This window comes from Mustela lutreola, chromosome 3, assembly GCF_030435805.1.
Source record: "Mustela lutreola isolate mMusLut2 chromosome 3, mMusLut2.pri, whole genome shotgun sequence".
Taxonomy (NCBI): domain Eukaryota; kingdom Metazoa; phylum Chordata; class Mammalia; order Carnivora; family Mustelidae; genus Mustela; species Mustela lutreola.
The window spans coordinates 31430078-31448599 of NC_081292.1; the positions used below are offsets into that span (position 1 = coordinate 31430078).

The 18522-nt window shown below is 33.7% G+C and overlaps 1 protein-coding gene across 16 annotated transcripts in view; it reads right to left on the reverse strand.

Annotated features, from left to right (window-relative positions):
- The window catches only part of OXR1 (oxidation resistance 1), a 443393-nt gene that overhangs the window by 29959 nt on the left and 394912 nt on the right, over window positions 1-18522 (reverse strand). For all 16 annotated transcript variants that reach the window (XM_059165785.1, XM_059165794.1, XM_059165790.1 and 13 more), the window contains 5 exons: window positions 17809-17961; window positions 10379-10563; window positions 6619-7373; window positions 2837-3005; window positions 1154-1316 (listed from right to left, as the gene is read on the reverse strand). In XM_059165785.1, the coding sequence (XP_059021768.1) occupies window positions 1154-1316; window positions 2837-3005; window positions 6619-7373; window positions 10379-10563; window positions 17809-17961 (1425 nt within the window). The remainder of the gene's footprint in view (window positions 1-1153; window positions 1317-2836; window positions 3006-6618; window positions 7374-10378; window positions 10564-17808; window positions 17962-18522) is intronic.

The window sequence follows — 18522 nt, forward strand, 5'->3', positions numbered from 1 at the left end:
TCCAAGAGATTTATCCATGTTGTTGCCTGTGCAAGCAGATCTTTTTTATTGCTAAGTTATGTGGAATTTTATGAATATTCCCAAATTTACTGATCCATTCTTCTGCTGACAGACATTCAGGTTGTTTCCAGTTTGGGGCCTACTGCGAATAAAGCTGGTATGAAGATTAATAATGTTGGTTTAAGTATTAAAAGAACCCAAAATAAATGCTCAGTATATGTTACCTCTTTCCCTCCATTGTATTGGAGTTACAGTTGAAACTGATGCTGTATACTAAACAGAATGAACTTAAACAACTTAAAATCAAGTTGAAATACATGCCATGTATACCTTCAATCATTATACATGTTAAGTGCATGCACAATAAATTCATATTCCACAAACAACCACAAACATTAACACCATATGACTGATAAAATATACGTCTGTTTAATATCACATTTTAGCATCTGCTCTATATTTTCGAATGCATCATGAAGACATTAATCTAGGCAACCAGAAGAGAAAAAACAGATTTTGTCAACTTATCATTCTAATAAGACAACACATGTAAAAACATGATGTGCAATATTAAAAGTATCTTTAACCACTATTAAGTGGTTATAGAAAGTTAATTAGTGTTATTCTGGCCATTTAAACAAGTTCAGTAAATTTTAGCATATGAAATTTTTACACTTTGTAAAATAAGCATCAGCTTCCCTAGTATTATTGTAAATTCACTTCAAAATAATGCTCAGGTATGGACTTAGAAGGAATGCTAATTGGCATGAATGTGTTAAATGATTGGTGCACTTCCTCCACGGGAGGTTATATTAAAATGAATCAGATCAGAAATAAATGTTTTATAAAAATTAGTAAAACAGCATTTAATATTCTAAAATCCACTCAAGGAAAGTGATTTTATTGCCAAGCAGTTGTCTAACATTATAAGGCAAAAGGAAAATGAAAAAAAAAAAAAAAATTCAGTAAAAAAAAAACAAACAAAACCAAACCAAGGTTACTAATCAGATTCATTCAATAAACACATGAACAGAAAACCTTTAAGAATTACTCTTTTGTACAAAGATCACTTGCACATTGCTTGTACTACCACAAAGCTATAAATTCACACAAAGTAAAAGGATCAATGAAATCTTCACATTTTTCTCCTTACCTCCCATTCTCTGGCTGCTGCTTCATTAGTGGAATCCTCATTTGTTTCAGATTCTTCAATCTTTTTCACTACTATAAATCCAGGTTCTCTGGTATATTCACCAGTATCTTCTGCATATATTTCTGGACTCCACTGAATGAAGAAGGCATACAAGTGGTCTGTCCTGTTAAGAACATGTGACTGTTAATAACTGACCTACAATTCTGTGCTCCTAGCTTTAATTACAAAATGATATTTGTTAAATGACTTCACAAAACTTGAAGATATAAAACACACAACATACACTATGCTTTATTTAAAAAGATAATAAAGCCCAATGGCAAGAAGACATTAACTTAAAAAAAATTTACTTGGCTGTGTTCTGTGTTCTTAGAAACTCAGATTTTCCTTGGCATGCTTCTGAGTAAGCCTAGACACTGCCCTGGTAATTTTTTTTTTCATCTTTAAAGAAACTAGTGGGGCACCTGGATGGCTCAGCGGGTTAAAGCCTCTGCCTTCAGCTCAGGTCACGATCTGAGAGTCCTGGGATTGAGCCCCGCATCAGGCTCTCTGCTCAGTGGGGAGCCTACTTCCTCCTCTCTGTCTGCCTGCCTCTCTGCCTACTTGTGACCTGTCAAATATATAAATAAAATCTTAAAAAATAAAAAAATAAAATAAAGAAACTTGTGATGGGAAAGGAAACTGAAACAGCAACTGTAACCTCATTCACACAATGACCTAATTATCTAAAATACAAGTAAACAATTTACCAACTGCCTGTTTTAAAACCTGGACATTATACAGAATTTTCCCATGTTAATAGAAAATTAATTTGTTTAACTTTTAAATGATACCAGAAACATACAACGTATTATTGGTTCAGGGATAGATGATCTAATATTTTAAGTCTCTCGCTCCCATATTCAATTTTGTCTACTATAGCAAAACCTGCTGTTACCAAAGATAATTACATCCTTGATAAACTTATTTGAGGATCAAACATACATTTCAAATATCTATGTTTTCTTGGCTATTAATTAGCCAGGATAATTGAATTTTAAAAAAGGGATTATCATTACCTGCCCTGAGGTAGCGGCCATTCTGTTTAATAAATTAAGGAACATTCTTGCTCTAAGATATTTTTTTAAAGTTTTTATTTACATTCTAGTTAGTTAACATATTGCACAGTATTGGTTTCAGGTGTAGAATTCAGTGATTCATCACTTAAATACAGCACCCAATGCTCATCACAAGTGCCCACTAAATCCATTAAATCACAAAGAGGAATAAAATTTTAAATGGGGTAAATTAAAAAGTACAAAATGGGAGCTAAATAATTTTAAGGGGTCCCTGGGGACTCAGTCAATTAAGCATCTGACTGTTGGTTTAGGCTGAAGTCATCTCATGGGTCTTGAGATCCAGCCCTGGAGTTGGGCTCCACACTCAGCAGAGTCTCCTTGAAGATTCTCTCCTTCTGGCTATGCATGTACGCCCATGAACACGCTCTCTCTTTTCTTTTCAAATAAATAAATCTTTAAAAAAATAATTTTAAGAAGATTTAAAGCCAAGTTTTAATCATAAGCTATTTTTTAAAAGTACTTTTCCAATGGTGTTAAGTGATACATAAGAGATCATTTTAATTCAAGGAATCTCAATAACGTTTTTGAGGGTTTTTTGTGTGTGTGTGTGTGTGTGTGTTTTTACCTTTCTTGTGGCACAGCAAACCAATATTCATGTTTCTTATCTCTCTGTGCATACTGTTGCATTGTTGCACTTGCTTGAGATACAAATGTTTTCCTCATTGGTTTTCCAACTCTGAGACACAAAAACTTATGTAATCGATGCCTTCTCTTTTCTTTTAAAAGTGCAGAACCTAGAAATGAGATAGTGTTCATTCAATTCTCATACACCATGCTTAAATCATTTGGTTTAAGAATGTTTACCTCCAAACTTCTGACAATACAGAATAAATTTAATTACTGTCACTTAGATGAATTTTCTTAAGTAACTTTTATTTTCTTAAAAACAAGATTCATGAACTAGCACCCAAGTTATGAACTGAAATTATGTCTAAGCATATTAGGAATAAAAAGGGAAAAGTTTTAGGAATTCTTGTGTTAAATTTTTGCTTGGAACAACTATATTAAAGCAATTACATGCACATATATAATTATCTGCATATTCTCTATCAGCCTTCTAAAATAATATCTAAATAAATACATTTGTAGACTCTTAATAGGCTTACTTGAATATAATTATTACAGAGAAAAATTTAATAAAAAGTTTCTGAAGCTTTTCCATATATATGATGTAGAATAAAGCAATAATATCCTGGATTCAGCCACCTGTTTGGATAGTTTATTATGAATTATCTCTAACTCTTCCAAACAGAGATGCTGACATAAGGTATACTGAGGTTCTGAAATTATAACCGAATTCAGGATTCTGGACATTATTAGCTTATGAAGGTGGCATACTGTGGAAGAAAAAGCACTTATTTATAATCAAGGGAACTGAGTACGAGTCATGGCTTCCTTCTGTATAGTATTGTCCAAGGTGCATAAATCTATCTGAGCCTGAATATTTACATCTGATTAAAAGAGTGAAATTTTACCATTTGCCCCACAATTATACTCCACAGTTCCGTATTTCTTAAACCATTTCCTTATATTATAAAAGATTTTAAAGATCAGAAATGTGGAATATTTCCCTACTACAGAACCTCGTTACTTAAAATTACTTGAAACAAATTTTCATTCTCTGCCCTTTCAAAAAGAACTCCATGGTAATACAGGTATAATTATATCTAACCTTCTCAATTGCTCTCATAACAGGAGCTCCATCCCCATCTAACCTCATACCCCAACAAACCCACTAAACTGAAAGCATTCTACCACATTATCAGGTTAAACAGAACCCCTCATTTTATTTTTTTCTAAGATTTCAAAACATGAGGCAACCATCAGACACAAAGATAACAAATAAAGACATTCACACCAGCATTCTTTACAATATCAAAGATAGGAAATATCTTAACAATATGAGGTGTTACTAATGAATATATTAACAGTATGGAAATGGTTAAAACACAGGGCCATTAAAAGCCATATTTTCAAAAAACTATAATGACATAGGAAACTATTCACAACATAAAATGTTAACTGAAAAAATGTTAACAGCATAATCCTGATTTTATATAAATAATATACATATATAGATACATACAAATACCAAAATTATATACATATGTATTTAAGTGTGTATGTATATACATATATACACCAAAAATCAATGATAAATACACCAGTAATGATTATTGCATTGATGAATTTCAGGTAAAATTTTTATGAATTTACTAAAAATATCCTATATTTATCAAATGTTCTTAATCTTTTATAGAACTTTGAGCAAATTAATTCTTTAACATCTACTAGATATCATCAGGATATCTAAAAAAGATGGTACAAAGAAAATTCAGTACAGGTTATTTTAAAAACTGAATCAAACTTTTTGGATTGCTGATGGGAAGATAAAACATGTAGCCACTGTGAAAAACAGCTTGGGGGGGGTGGTCCTCAAAATCAAATTAAACACAGAATTACCACAGGAACTAGCAAATCTGCATTTGGGTATATATCCAAAAAAATTTAGAAGAGGGATGCAAACAGATATTTGTACCCCAATGTTCATAGCAGGATTATTCACAATAGCCAAAAGGCAGAAACATCCAAATGTACATTAACAAAGGAATACATAAAGAAAATGTGGTATGAAAAGTTGACCAATGAATGATGCAGGGGTTAGGGATATGGAATCCCCACATAGTCAAAAATCTGAGTATAACTTTTGACTCCCCAAAAACTTAACTACTAATAGCCTACTGCTAACTAGAAGCTTTATCCATAAACAGAAAGAGTTTTCACACATTTCATATATTGTATTATATATTCTTATAATACAGAAAGCTATAAAAAAGAAAATGCTAAGAAAATCATAAGGAAGAAAAATACATTTAAGTACTATACTGTATTAGAAAGAATCATGTATAAGTGGACCTGCACAGTTCAAACCCATGTTGTTCAAGGGTCAATCGTATACTGGAATACTGTAGATCTTTTAAAAGGAAGGAAATTTTGAAACATGCTACAACACAGGTGAAACTTAAAGGTATTCTCCTAAGGGATATAAGCCACAGACAAAAGAACAAATATTGTATGATTCCACTCATATGAAATGCCTAGTGTGGACACAAAAGTTCATAGAGACAAAGAGCAGAATGGTGGCAGCCAGGAGCAAAGGGGAAGAAAGAATGAGGAGTTACTATTTAATGGGTACAGTTTGTGTTTGGAAAGATGAAAAAGTTCTAGAAATGGATGGTGGTGATAGCTGCACAACAATGTGTCAAGGTACTTAATGCTGCTTAATTTTGCACTTAAAAATGGTTCCTATGGTCAATTTTATTCTACATACATTTTAGCAATAAATTACTTTTGAGTTTAAAAAGTTTATATGCAAATTTGATGGATTTGGAATCAATATTTTAATAGAATATAAAAAATGTTAGCTAAGATACCTGAACTATACCCCATTTAACCCATTTGTATTGAGGGGTAGCTATTGTGAAATAAGTTAAGCAGAGAACCAATTATCATATGGTTTCACTTACTTGTGGAGCATACAGAATAACAAGGAGGACATTAGGAGAAAAGGAAAATGAATTGGAGGAAATCAGAGGGGGAGATGAAGCATGAGAGGCTGTGGAAACAAACTGAGGGTTTTGGGGGGAGAGGGATTTGGGGGATGGGTGAGCCTGGAGGTGGGTATTAAGGAGGGCACGTATTGCATGGATTGGGTGTAATGCATAACGAATCTTGGAACACCGAAAAAATAAAATAAAATTGTAACAAAAAAGAAATAAAACACAGTCTACTACTATCATTTTCATAAGTACATAGTACTAAAACCTAAAACCCAGAACTGAAAGAGAAATGATTTTTTTTAATTTAGCCTTGGTGTTTTTTAAAGGAAAACATTTAATCACACAATGATGAACTTCTGGATACTTGGAATAATTTAAGAAATACATTTTTATGTCTAATTGCACTTCTAAAAAAGATAAAATTATAGACTTTGGCAATTACAAACTGCAATTAAAATATTTTATGTGTGGTGAAAAAATTTTAATGAAGTAACACACCAAGAATTAAGGGAAAATGGAGAAATCAAAGGTATTACAGAGCTTGTGTGCATTTTCAAGAAATTGTGTAAAGATAGAACGCTGTGAATCAGGAGTATCTAAACATGGTGGAAAAGATGCTCATTATGTGTACAATCCACCATGGGATAAAAAACCTTAGACTAGGACTACAAGACTACATACTTATTCTCAGAGAATTATCAGTCAAGGGCCACTAGATTATCCTTGGGGAAAGAGGGAGACAATATGCTGTAAGATGAATTAACTCTATATATTCCTTAACACTTACCTTCTATGTCAGCAATTGCTATTTTATGCTTAATTTCTTTCTGTGACACCTGTTGAATATTTTCCCTTTGCTGTTTAGTCTGTTGCATGGTATGAGTTTTCCAGAGTTTCCGTAGCTCTTCTACCTCTGTCTCTGAGTCCTGATTTTGCTCCTTTCCGTGTTTTCCTCTGTTGACAGTTGGCTTTTGTTTAAAATCTGCTGCTTCCCCACAAAGCATACTTTCTTTTTCACCCTCTTCTTGATGTGAATTCTCATTCAGAAGAAAATCCTGGTCTGTATTACCTTTTATACTTGTGCTTTGTTCTTTAGGGCCTGATATTTCCTGAAAATTACCTGTAGCCCGATCTTCCTTAGTGGCCCTTTCAAGGTTATTTAAATCTGTTTTAAGAGAAGTAGTCCCAACTTCATTTGTAGAATGTCCAGAATCAGATTTTAAGTGATCAGGCATGTTAGTAGACTCTGATATGGCTGTTAAACATTCTATGCCACTCTGATGGACAGTCTGCACAGATTCTGATGACGCACCAGATGATTTATCTTGCCGAAGTTCATCTGAAGAGACAAGTTCCTCCCGTATGGGAGAAAGTTCTGATTCTGTGAACACATCCTCAGAAAGAGACTCCTCGGTGCTCCTCGGAGCTGTGCTGGCACTATCGTTACCTGCATCACGGGTTCTGGAGTCTATTTCATCAGTATGATTTCTTGTCATTTTCTTTAAATGGCAGGAGTCCCTTCCTGATACCTGATCTAGCTCTCTGTCAATAAACAAAATTAAAAGTTGTTACTTTTTAAAATGCAATTTATTTTCCACAAATGTAACAATGCATTAGTCATCATTAAAAAGGTTTCTAGAAAATTGTATAGTATATATCTCAATAGCATATCAAAAATTTGATTTATATAGATAGATCAAGTAATTAACTCAAGCTTTTGCAATGATTTCTTGAGACCTGAGAAACATCAATAGAACTACTTCCTGAATTAATCTACCTGAAAAGAAGTTGGAAATTTAAGTTTTGGGTGAAGCTATAATTCTACATTACAATTTATTCATTACTGGAATATGGAAAATAAGCTTAGATAAAATTTTGATAAAAATTTTAAATGTCTTAAAAAATACACTGCTATTACACACATGGACACACACACACACACACACACAGGGCTTATTTACATTTAAATAGAGATTACACTAAGATATGCAGCTCAAATGCAAAGCTGAACACCAACCGGAATAAAACGGAGACAAAAATACTTATAGGAATTCTTTGGGCTACCAGCAACAACTCTTAATAATTCAGAAAGAACTTGTTCAGCTAAAGGTTTAGATACTAGATATGTGAATGGTTCATAATTCTATCAAGATTTCCATGTTTAATGGCATTTATATATATGAGCACTAATGTTCAAAGTTAGTTTAAATTTTGGAAGGAGGCAGTACAAACGTGAAATGGAAGCATAAAGCATGAAATGCTTCATAAAGCATGAAATGGAAGTCAGAAATATTTTAAATGATGGTTAAAAAGCAGTTTGTGACAAATGGAAATTAACACGAGTTTACGGTGAGAAAACTACTAACATTTATGTAAGTTTAAGAACAGGAGATGAGATGAGACAAAAATAATTGGCTGTCTCTGGATGGTGAAGCTGGACAACTCCTGTTTTATTCTTCCTTTGTAATATTTTTCAAATTTTATATAATGAATATGCATGACACTTTATAACTAAAATAGGTAAAATTTTATTTTTTAAAAGGGTATCAGCAGAATTCCAATTCGTATTTGTCTTGTCTCCCTTGCATCTGATTCGCCATAAAAAACATAAACATCTAATGTGTCCTATTAAAAATATAATAGTGTCATCTACTGGTGATCCACTCAAATTGCATCTATAGGGTCTTGGAACTTGACAAAATGCTAAAGTTTTGAGAAACTGTCTGTATGTTTAAGAAGACCATGAGGTGAGAGATAAAGTTAGCAAATGTAAGAAGACATATGTTTGAGTAAGGGCTATAAAACCTTCAGAGTTAATAAGCTAAAACTAGATATTTATGCCAATGATTTTGCTACTGCTTAATACAGTTCTAGAACAATACCTTTGAAATCAACTTTCCAAGCAGAAGACAGAAGAAAAATCAATCAAATCTTATGCCTCAGTATTGCTACACATGACATTACTCTGCAAAACTACTTGCTTTATTTATCTCATCTGCTCCCAAATAGTGTTTTTAATTAATTCACAAGGCAGGACTGAAAGTTACTTCTTTTTGGAGGAATTTTTTAAAATGTATGGATCAAATACATGGTCTTTCCAGGGACATTCTAAATAATAAAACAGTGATTTGCAAGAAGAGGAGCACTATAGCATCCTAGTGGAATACTTACAGATCATCCACCATAAGAGAATCCCAAAGTATCAGAATAAAAGTAGAAAAGCAGGGCAGAGGAAAGTGAATCTCACAGTGACTGACAACATATGCATATATATATTATATATTATATATTATATATATGTATATCTTATTTTTTTAATCTAATCCTTTACCCTTTCACCTTTGTCTCATTCTTCCACCGACCCCAATAATACTTACTTCCCAAAAGTTACTTTAGATAATGATCTACAAAAATAACTAAAGTAGAAGACATTCTAAGAAATTATCTGCACCCCTACGGATGGGTTTACCAAGCCGAAATATTATCTATAGTATCTATATCTATCTATCTATCTATATATATATAGATCTATCTGTCTATCTATATATATATATATACTATATCTATAGTATCTACATATATCTATCTATATCTATATCTATATCTATCTATAGTATCTATAGTATCTAATAGTATCTATTGGATGGGAGGAATAATGGAGAGCTTTTGAATAAGGGATTTTAGTCTACTACACGTATCCTAACAACTCATGTACTCTGCCTCAGAAACAAAAATAATTTGCTCCTCTCCTATGCAAGCAGTTCTGTACCATATGGGTTAGTTTTCAAACAGTGATCCACATCCCTGTGGACTAATAAAGGGTTATTTATTTCAGTATCAGTTAAAGTGAAGCCAGTTTTTAAACTGTTGACAAAGTATGTGTGAATGAATGGGGAATATACTTTTCTGCTGTCATTCCTTTCTTTGAATACTACTTTGTTCTTTTATTTCTTATTCCTCCCTTTTCTCTCTGGTCATTCCTTCCGTCAAGGAAACTACTTTCAAAGGCTGTGCTGGGCTGCAGTCTCACAGCTATGTTATTTGAATCACATGAATCCCTTGACCAGTATATTCCAAGCGTAACTCTTTCAAGGTTAACTGAGAGAGGAGGATGCTCATGGGATCTCCCTCAAATCTCTCACCAGACCCTTCAGGCTCTTCTAAGAAAAATTTGAAAGCTACCCTAGTCTACTTATACCACCTTAAATTAGTAACAGAAATAATTTAAAAAACTGAATGCTGCATTTGAATAAAAAAGGCTGGTAAACACTAAATTAAAAAATGATAGGTTTATAGGTTATTTTTAAATATCCAATTTCCTGATCAAATATACAAATATAAATCTAGAACAATTCCTAATTATTCAAGGTGTGTTATAAATAATCTTTCCAATACTATATTCTTTCATTATTGATAAAATAAAAACCAGTTTTAATAAAACTAATTTAAAATACTTAAGAATAGAAAAAATACTTAAAAGAGTATTAAACCAGGGTCAACTATCTAGATGTAATAAAATTCCAAAGGAGTATAAACACCAATCTTACATGGGTAAGGATTCCTTTATTTTGCTATCCAAAATTTCTTTGTACATTGCAGCTGACATCACCTCTTCCATTGGACACATGATGCCATATTCTTCACAGCCATTCTCTTGAACCAAAGGGTCAGTTTTATGTGGATCAAACATTATATTATTTGGCGTAACTAGCAGCACACCACTGACTGTGCCCTAAGATGAAAAAAGAAAATGACATTTAATGTTCAAAGTTTACATTTTCAAAAAGTATTCTAGCTGTTTTTACTAATTTTGTTCTGATGTTAGGCCATCTGTTATATATAATATAAGAGTAGTATATCCAAGCACTAAGACATTCTCATGAAAACATTTTTCATTATGGTTTACATTAATTTGCATTTTGCTTCCTGTGTTGTTCCCTCACTATGGGTACCAAATATAGTTTCATGTGCATAAACAGGTTTAATAAATAATGTGTTGATAATTCAATCCAGTATAAAAGAAAAATAGCATAATCTCTTCAAAATGCCTTTTTAAAAAAATCTGTTTCAACTGACTCTGCTAACTACCTAGCTATTTAACTTTGGGCATCCAAAACTTCTGGGCCTCAGTGTCTTCATTCATAGGAGTAAGTAGATTAGATAACTTCCAGGGTACATAGTAACCATTTTTAATTTAATCATGAAAAGTTATGAACTTTTAAATACATTTATATAAATAGCAATATAAATATGAAGTCCAGCCTCTTGTTTTGAAATAAGCAAACTGAAGTCCATTAGAAGCCAATCCCATTAATTATTAGCTAATACTTATTGAAAGCTTTGTACATATCACATTTTACAGACATTATTGTTCATTTGATCTTCATAAGCACAGCCTGAGATAATTATATGAAGGGGAAAATTAAGGTTGTGAGGCAACTTAAAATTAAGGCTAGGCAACTTATCCTAAGTAATAAATAACATAGCTAACATAAGTGGTAGAACAAAGATTCAAAATTCAGGCAATCTGTGCCTTTTACTAAAATCCCTCCACATTTGAATCTAATTCACAATCAATCCAACTCAGGTGCTAAATATTCCTTAATCCAATTTTTAACTCCTATTCTACTACATTCTGTAAGTGTAAAAATGAAAAGCCGTAAGTAGTTACTTCAAAGCTGTCCTGTCTTTTTCTGAAGCTATTGAGGAAAAGAAAAACTTAAATCCTGCTTAATTTGGTGTAACATCCTCCTTCAGAATCCATATTCAGCTCTGTAAATTTACCTGGCTTAATTTTAAGAACATAAAACTTAAGTTATGATAGACACTACTATTAAAAATGATCAAGTAAAAGAATAAAAACAGATAACTCTACTTAAAATGGTCTCCCATCTAGGAGGAAGTTATTGCACATGTTCCAGATAATAAAACATGCTTACCATTTGTAGTAACTGCATGCAGTGCTGGAGAGAATCATATGCATGTGTGTTTGCATTTCAGTGAAAAAAAGGGAAACAATCTGAGACTCTAAACAGCATTTTTTTTTTTAAAGTTCAGACCTTTTTTAAAGTTATACCTAAATAAGGAATAACTTTATATAAACCATGGCCTGATCATATATTTTTTTTTAAAGATTTTATTTATTTATTTGACAGACAGAGATCACAAGTGGGCAGAGAGGCAGGCAGAGAGAGAGGGAGAAGCAGGCTCCCTGCTGAGCAGAGAGCCCGATGCGGGGCTCGATCCCAGGACCCTGAGATCATGACCTGAGCTGAAGGCAGAGGCTTTAACCCACTGAGCCACCCAGGCGCCCCCCTGATCATATTTTGATGGACATTTTAAATAGATTCATATATATGAGTTTGTATTCCTGGATCACATGCTAACACAAATCAAAGAGAGATGGTGATGTATGTTGTAGGGACATTTACATTGCTATCATAATCTAAGAAATAGACAATCAAGAGTAGAGTATAGGGGTGCCTGGGTGGCTCAGTGGATTAAGCCTCTGCCTTTGGCTCAAGTTGTGATCTCAGGGTCCTGGGATTGGGCCCTCCACTGGGCTCTCTGCTCAGCAGGGAGCCTGCTTTCCCCTCTCTCTCTGCCTGTGTCTCTGCCTATTTGTGATCTGTCAAATAAATAAATAAAATCTTAAAAAAAAAGTATATACAATGTAAAAAATCTTAAAGGCTTCTGATTCTCTATCTTGCCTTACTCTATCTCACCTATAAACTTAAGTTACTTGAGAAATAAAACCAAGTAATCAGGAAGAATTAAGGAAGGCAAGTGCCTGGTTGGCTCAGTTGGTTAAACAACTGCTTTCGGCTTGGGTCATGATCGTGGAGTACCAGATCGAGTCCCACATCAAGCTCCCTGCTCAGTGGGGAGTCTGCTTCTCCCGCTGGCCTCTCTCATGCTCTCTCTCTCTCTCAAATAAATAAAATCTTTAAAAAAAAAAAAAAGAATTAAGGAAAGCAAACACCAAGCAAAAATAAAAACTCTGAAAGACCTCAGTCCATTCTTGATTTCATAAACTTCATGTAAGCATTCGTTTTAAATAATGTTATATTATCAGGTTCACTGGCATTGCATTACATATTATCTTCCACTTCAGAGTATTTTTGCAAAGATAATCACTAGGTGTATAGGATAGAAAAGGCCCATATTAATGTATAGGTATATAGGATATATAATGATAGGTATATAGGTGTATAGAATAGAAAAGGCCCAGTATTAATAATAATGCATTAATTCACTAAACCTGTTACTATTGTAATACTGCTACTTTCAGTAGTCTAACTACAGACATCATTTGAAAAGTGTCTCTAAACTGTGTTTCTCCTTCTTAGACCAGAAGGGGCTAAAGCCCTCTCTCTCAACACTAGTCTGTCCAATCTGGTAATGTTACTTTGTAGGAATTCACCTTTTTTTGCTGCTATTGCAGATGTGCTAATGTATTCTTTAAGCTTCTTTACCTGACTCCAGGTGGGACTCTGAGGTATTCTATCAGATGTTATTCTCCCTAAATCAAGAGTTGGCCATACGAAACACCCCCTCAACATAAAATTCACAAAAATCTTTTGACAAAGTACTGCTCAAATTCATCTAACCAAGATCAAGTTTGAAATCATAAACCCAAACTAAAGCATTCCTGGTTTCATTCTGTTTAAATACTGCTTCAAAAATCTGAACATATTATCAGAAGCAAGAACATACTATACTAAGTAGTTTCCAATTAAAATATCTTAATTCATATGACCTTCAGAAACTTTAATCACTGATTTCTCTTCAGTATTAGTAATTCCCAATTCCTTATGTGCAATTACCTGACTAATCTTCCATGGAGAAATTATTTCTCTTAGAAAGTAAAGCCTGTCTGTAAAAGTTATCACTTACATTACAGTAACTGTAAATACTAGAAGATAAAAAACAATTTAGGAATACAACCCAGCAGATAAAACAGCATTTACAGATTTTGTTTTTTCAGTCTTAAGTCCACTGTAAACTATTACAAATTTTGTAGATAAATTTCTACAATTTTAACATAAATAACCCTATTACAATAAATCTATAGGAAAAGCCAGCCTTCAGCAGATGTTTACCTTCCAAGAACACCAGGCTGTAAGCTGTTCCAAACCCTGCCAATGACTTTATCTTTGCTTTGATACTTAAATAAAAATTTTATTCAGATAGTTACAACTGAAATTCTGCTTCCACCCAAGAACTAATTCTGCCTAAAACTACTAAAGCCACATACACACAATACATGAAAGGACTGTTTTCAGCTATTAGAATGCTTGACAATGATACTTGAATCAGGGAAAACAAAGAATATGAACTCTATAAATGCCCCAGCATACTGAGTAGAGAGTTTCCAGGCCAGAGGCAGAGAAAGGAGAGATGAGCACTCCCAACTGAGAATGTTTCGGGATCCACAGAAGGCCTTTGTTCAAGTTTCCAGCTGAGCACTGAATGCTACCTATATGTATGGCAACTATCCCAGGACAAGAAAAGCAGCAGCACTCCAAAGAAGTGGAGGAAACAATTCAAAGAGTCAACAGAGAAAGGAATAGCTTGTGTTTTTACCAACCACAGTAAAAAAAACTTATAATTTATAGGGCCCCCGAAAACTCAGAAGGGCATTGTCTCAGTAAAGAGAAAAACTAGCTAGAGTTGCTTTGGTCCTGCCTGACAAAACTTAAAACAAGCTATGTTATGATCAAACTGCTTCTAAAACACCACTGTGTCACAGAAAATAGTACAAGTATACGTACAGAAATATAAAAATACCCAGCACCCAAGAAGTATCTGATAACCAGTTAAAGATTACTAGGCATAAAGAAAAATTAAAAAGTAACTCATCACAATGAGAAAAGTTAATAGGAACAAACCCAGAAATACGAGAAATTAATTAGTAGAAAGACACTGACAATTTTTATAACTATATTGTATATATTCAAGAATATAGAGGATAGACTGTGCATGATAGTTATGGACAAGGAAGACAGAGTCCATTTGAACTTAGAGATGAAAACATGCTCAAAAGAATTAATAGCAAATTAGACATGGCAGAAAAAAACATTAAACAAACTTAAAGGTATAGCAATTGAAACTGTCCCTAACAGAAAGGAAAAAAAAAGAACAGAGTACCAATGAGCTACAAGACACAACATCAAGCAGTCTAATATATACATAATCAGGGTTCCCAACAAGAGGAGAGGATGGGAAAAAAAATCTCAATAGGACTCCACAAATTTTCCAAATCCGATGAAAACTATAAACCAACAGATTCAAGAAGTTGAGTAATCCTAAACAAAACAAACGGAAAAACATACCAAGGCATATTATAATCCAATGGTTCAAAGTTAATGATATCGAGACTCTCTTAAAGAGCTATAGTCTAAAAACTACAGAAAAACTTATGAAAGAAATTAAACAGGACACAAAAAAATGGAAAAACATGCCATGTTCATGGATTGGAAGAATAAACATTATTAAAATGTCCATACTGCCCAAAGCCATCTACACATTTAATGCAATCCCTATCAAAATACCACCAGCATTTTTACCACCAGCTAGAACAAACAATCCTAAACTTTGTATGGTATCACAAAAAACCCCAATAGCCAAAGCAATCCTGAAAAAGAAAAGCAAAGCTGGAGACATCATGATTCTGGACTTCAAGCTATAGTCAAGCTGTAACTACCAAGTTGGAGTCATCAAGACAGTATGGTACTGGCACAAAAACAGACACACAGATCAATAAAACAGAACAGAAAACCCAGAAATGGACTCACAACTCTATGATCACCTAATCTTTGACAAAACAGGAAAGAGTACACAATAGAAAAAAGACAATCTCTTCAACAATGGGGTTGGGAAACCTGGACAGCAACATGCAAAAGAATGAAACTGGACCACTATTTTATACCATATACAAAAATAAATTCAAAATGGGTTAAAGACCTAAATGTATAATAGGAAACCATTAAAATCCTAGAGGAGAACAGAGGCAGCTTGACTGTAGCAACTTCTTACTAGGCATGTTGCTGGAGACAAGCAAAAATGAACTATTGGGACTTCCACAAAGCAAATGAAACAGTTAACGAAACTAAAAGGAAACCCTACAGAATGGGAGAAGATATTTGCAAATGATGTATCTGATAACAAAGAGTCAGTATCCAAAATCTATAAAGAAATTATCAAACTCAACACTCAAGGAACAAATAATCCAATCAAGAAATGAGAAGACATGAACAGACACTTCTCCAAAGAAGACATAAAAATGGCCAAAAGACTCATGAAAACATGCTCAACATCACTCATCATCATGGAAATACAAATCAAAACTGCAGTGCGATACCACCTCACACCTGTCAGAATGGCTAAAATTAACAACACAAGAAACGACAGGTGTTGGCAAGGATAGGTAGAAAGAGGAACCCTCTTGCACTGTTGGTGGGAATGGAAGCTGGTGCAGCCACTCTGGAAGACAATATGGAGGTTCCTCAAAAAGTTAAAAATAAGAACTACCCTACCATCCAGCAATTGCACTATTTACCCAAAGGATACAAGACTACAGATTCGAAGAGGACATACACCCTAATGTTTATAGCAGCATCATCTACAATAGCCTAACTATGGAAAGAGCCCAAATGTCCATCAACTCATGGATAAAGATGAGGTATACACTATGGAATATTACTTAGCTATCAAAAAGAAAGAAATCTTGCCATTTGCAATGATGTTGATGGAGTCAGAGTATATTATGCTAAGCTAAATAAATCAGTCAGAGAAGGTCAAGTATGGTATGATTTCATTCATGTGGAATTTAAGAAACAAAACAGATGAACATATGGGAGGGGAGTAAAAAAAAAAAAAACAAACAAAAAACAAAAACAAAAACAAAAAAACACAACCCATAAAAGACTCTTATAGATAGAGAACAAACTGAAAACTGATGGAAAGAGGTGGTGGAGGGGACAGCTAGATGAGTGATGGCTATTAAAAAGGGCACTTGTCATTTTGAGCACTGGGTGTTGTATATAAGTGATGAATCACTGAATTCTACTCCTGAAACCGATACTGCACTGTCTTGTGACTAACTAGAATTTAAATAAAAATCTGAAAGGAGAAAAAAGAGAGACTATCTTAAATGCAACCAAAGAAAACCACAAATGTCATGCAGAACATCAAATATAAAAACTGTAGAAGACTTCTCTTCAGAAACCGTGCAAATCAGAAAACACAGGAGTTCTGAAAGAAACATCTTTAAAGTTCTGAGAGAAAAAGAAAACCATGACTTAAGTTGGTAACATACTATAGTTACTTTCTAAACAATATCTGGAGTTTATTCTCCAATTCTGTGTTCCTTTACTATAATCTTTCTGCACACTGAAAGTACTTTGTTTAGAAAAGCAGCAGGTGTGGAAAGATAAAACATATATTCACAATGGGAATGAATTCTTGCCCTGCTAGAGAAACCTTGGAACTTATTATTAACCTTTTCTGAAAAAAAAATTTTTTTCCTGTGAAGATGGAATAGAACCACCGACTTCATAAGCTATTCTGAGTTGATGAAATACTTAAAATACCTCATACAGCCTCTGGCATATAGTAAATAATAAATAGTAGTTATTTTCCTTTGTGTGTTATACTAAGTTTGTAAGAGTTACCATTCCGAATAGTGCCCAGCAGTGGTTATTTTACTTCAGTTTTTTGAAATACTCTACCGAGAGCAAATCGGCTATACTCTATTACAGTAAATTTATATCCCATTACCTTTAACAACTGCAAAAGACCACCACATTCTAAGTCAGTTATAAGCAAGGTCCATATAAACCTGAACTAGTATTTCCACCAATATCTTCAAATATTCAAGCAGTTGCTGATATTGACAACTTAAAATACAAATGCCATATTGTAATATTTCAGTAAAGCATGATTAAAAATTTTTTTCTAGAGTACTATTCATTACCTTGCCGCTGGTAATATATTTGCAATTAATTTTAAGAAATTTCTCAGTAAATGCTTCTTCTTCCTCAGAAGTTGAAGATACAACTCGTGCAGGTCGAATACCAGTAAAAGTAGGTAAGGGAGTTGCTTCTTTTGGGTGGACTACGTCAGGATTCTTTAAAAAAATAATAATAATAAAAGCACATCAGAGAACTAAATAAAAATTAAATTAGCACATTATTAAGGCCAAATGAAGTTTTCCCCAAATTCTCATCACATTCTTGGACGTCAGCTCAAAATATTCTTTTTTTTTTTTTTTTTTTTTTTAAGATTTTATTTATTTGAGAGAAAGAGAAAGCAAGCAAGCATGAGGTGGGAGGAAAAGAGGAGGAAGAGGGAGAAGCAAACTCCCCACTGAGCAGGGAGCCTAACATGAGGCTTGATCCCAGGACTCCAGGAAAACAACGTGAGCCGAAGGTAGACCATTAACCGACTGAGCCACCCAGGCACCTCTCAAAATATGCTTTTTTTTTTTTTTAATTAAAAACATTTTTTTAAAAGATTTTATTTATTCATTTGACAGAGATCACAAGTAGGCAGAGAGGCAGGTGGGGAGGTAGGGGCTCGATCCAAAGACGCTGAGATCATAACCCGAGCCGAAGGCAGAAGCTTTGTCCACTGAGCCACCTAGGCGCCCCAAGATATTCTTAAATAAAAAGAAATAGTTAAGAATGGC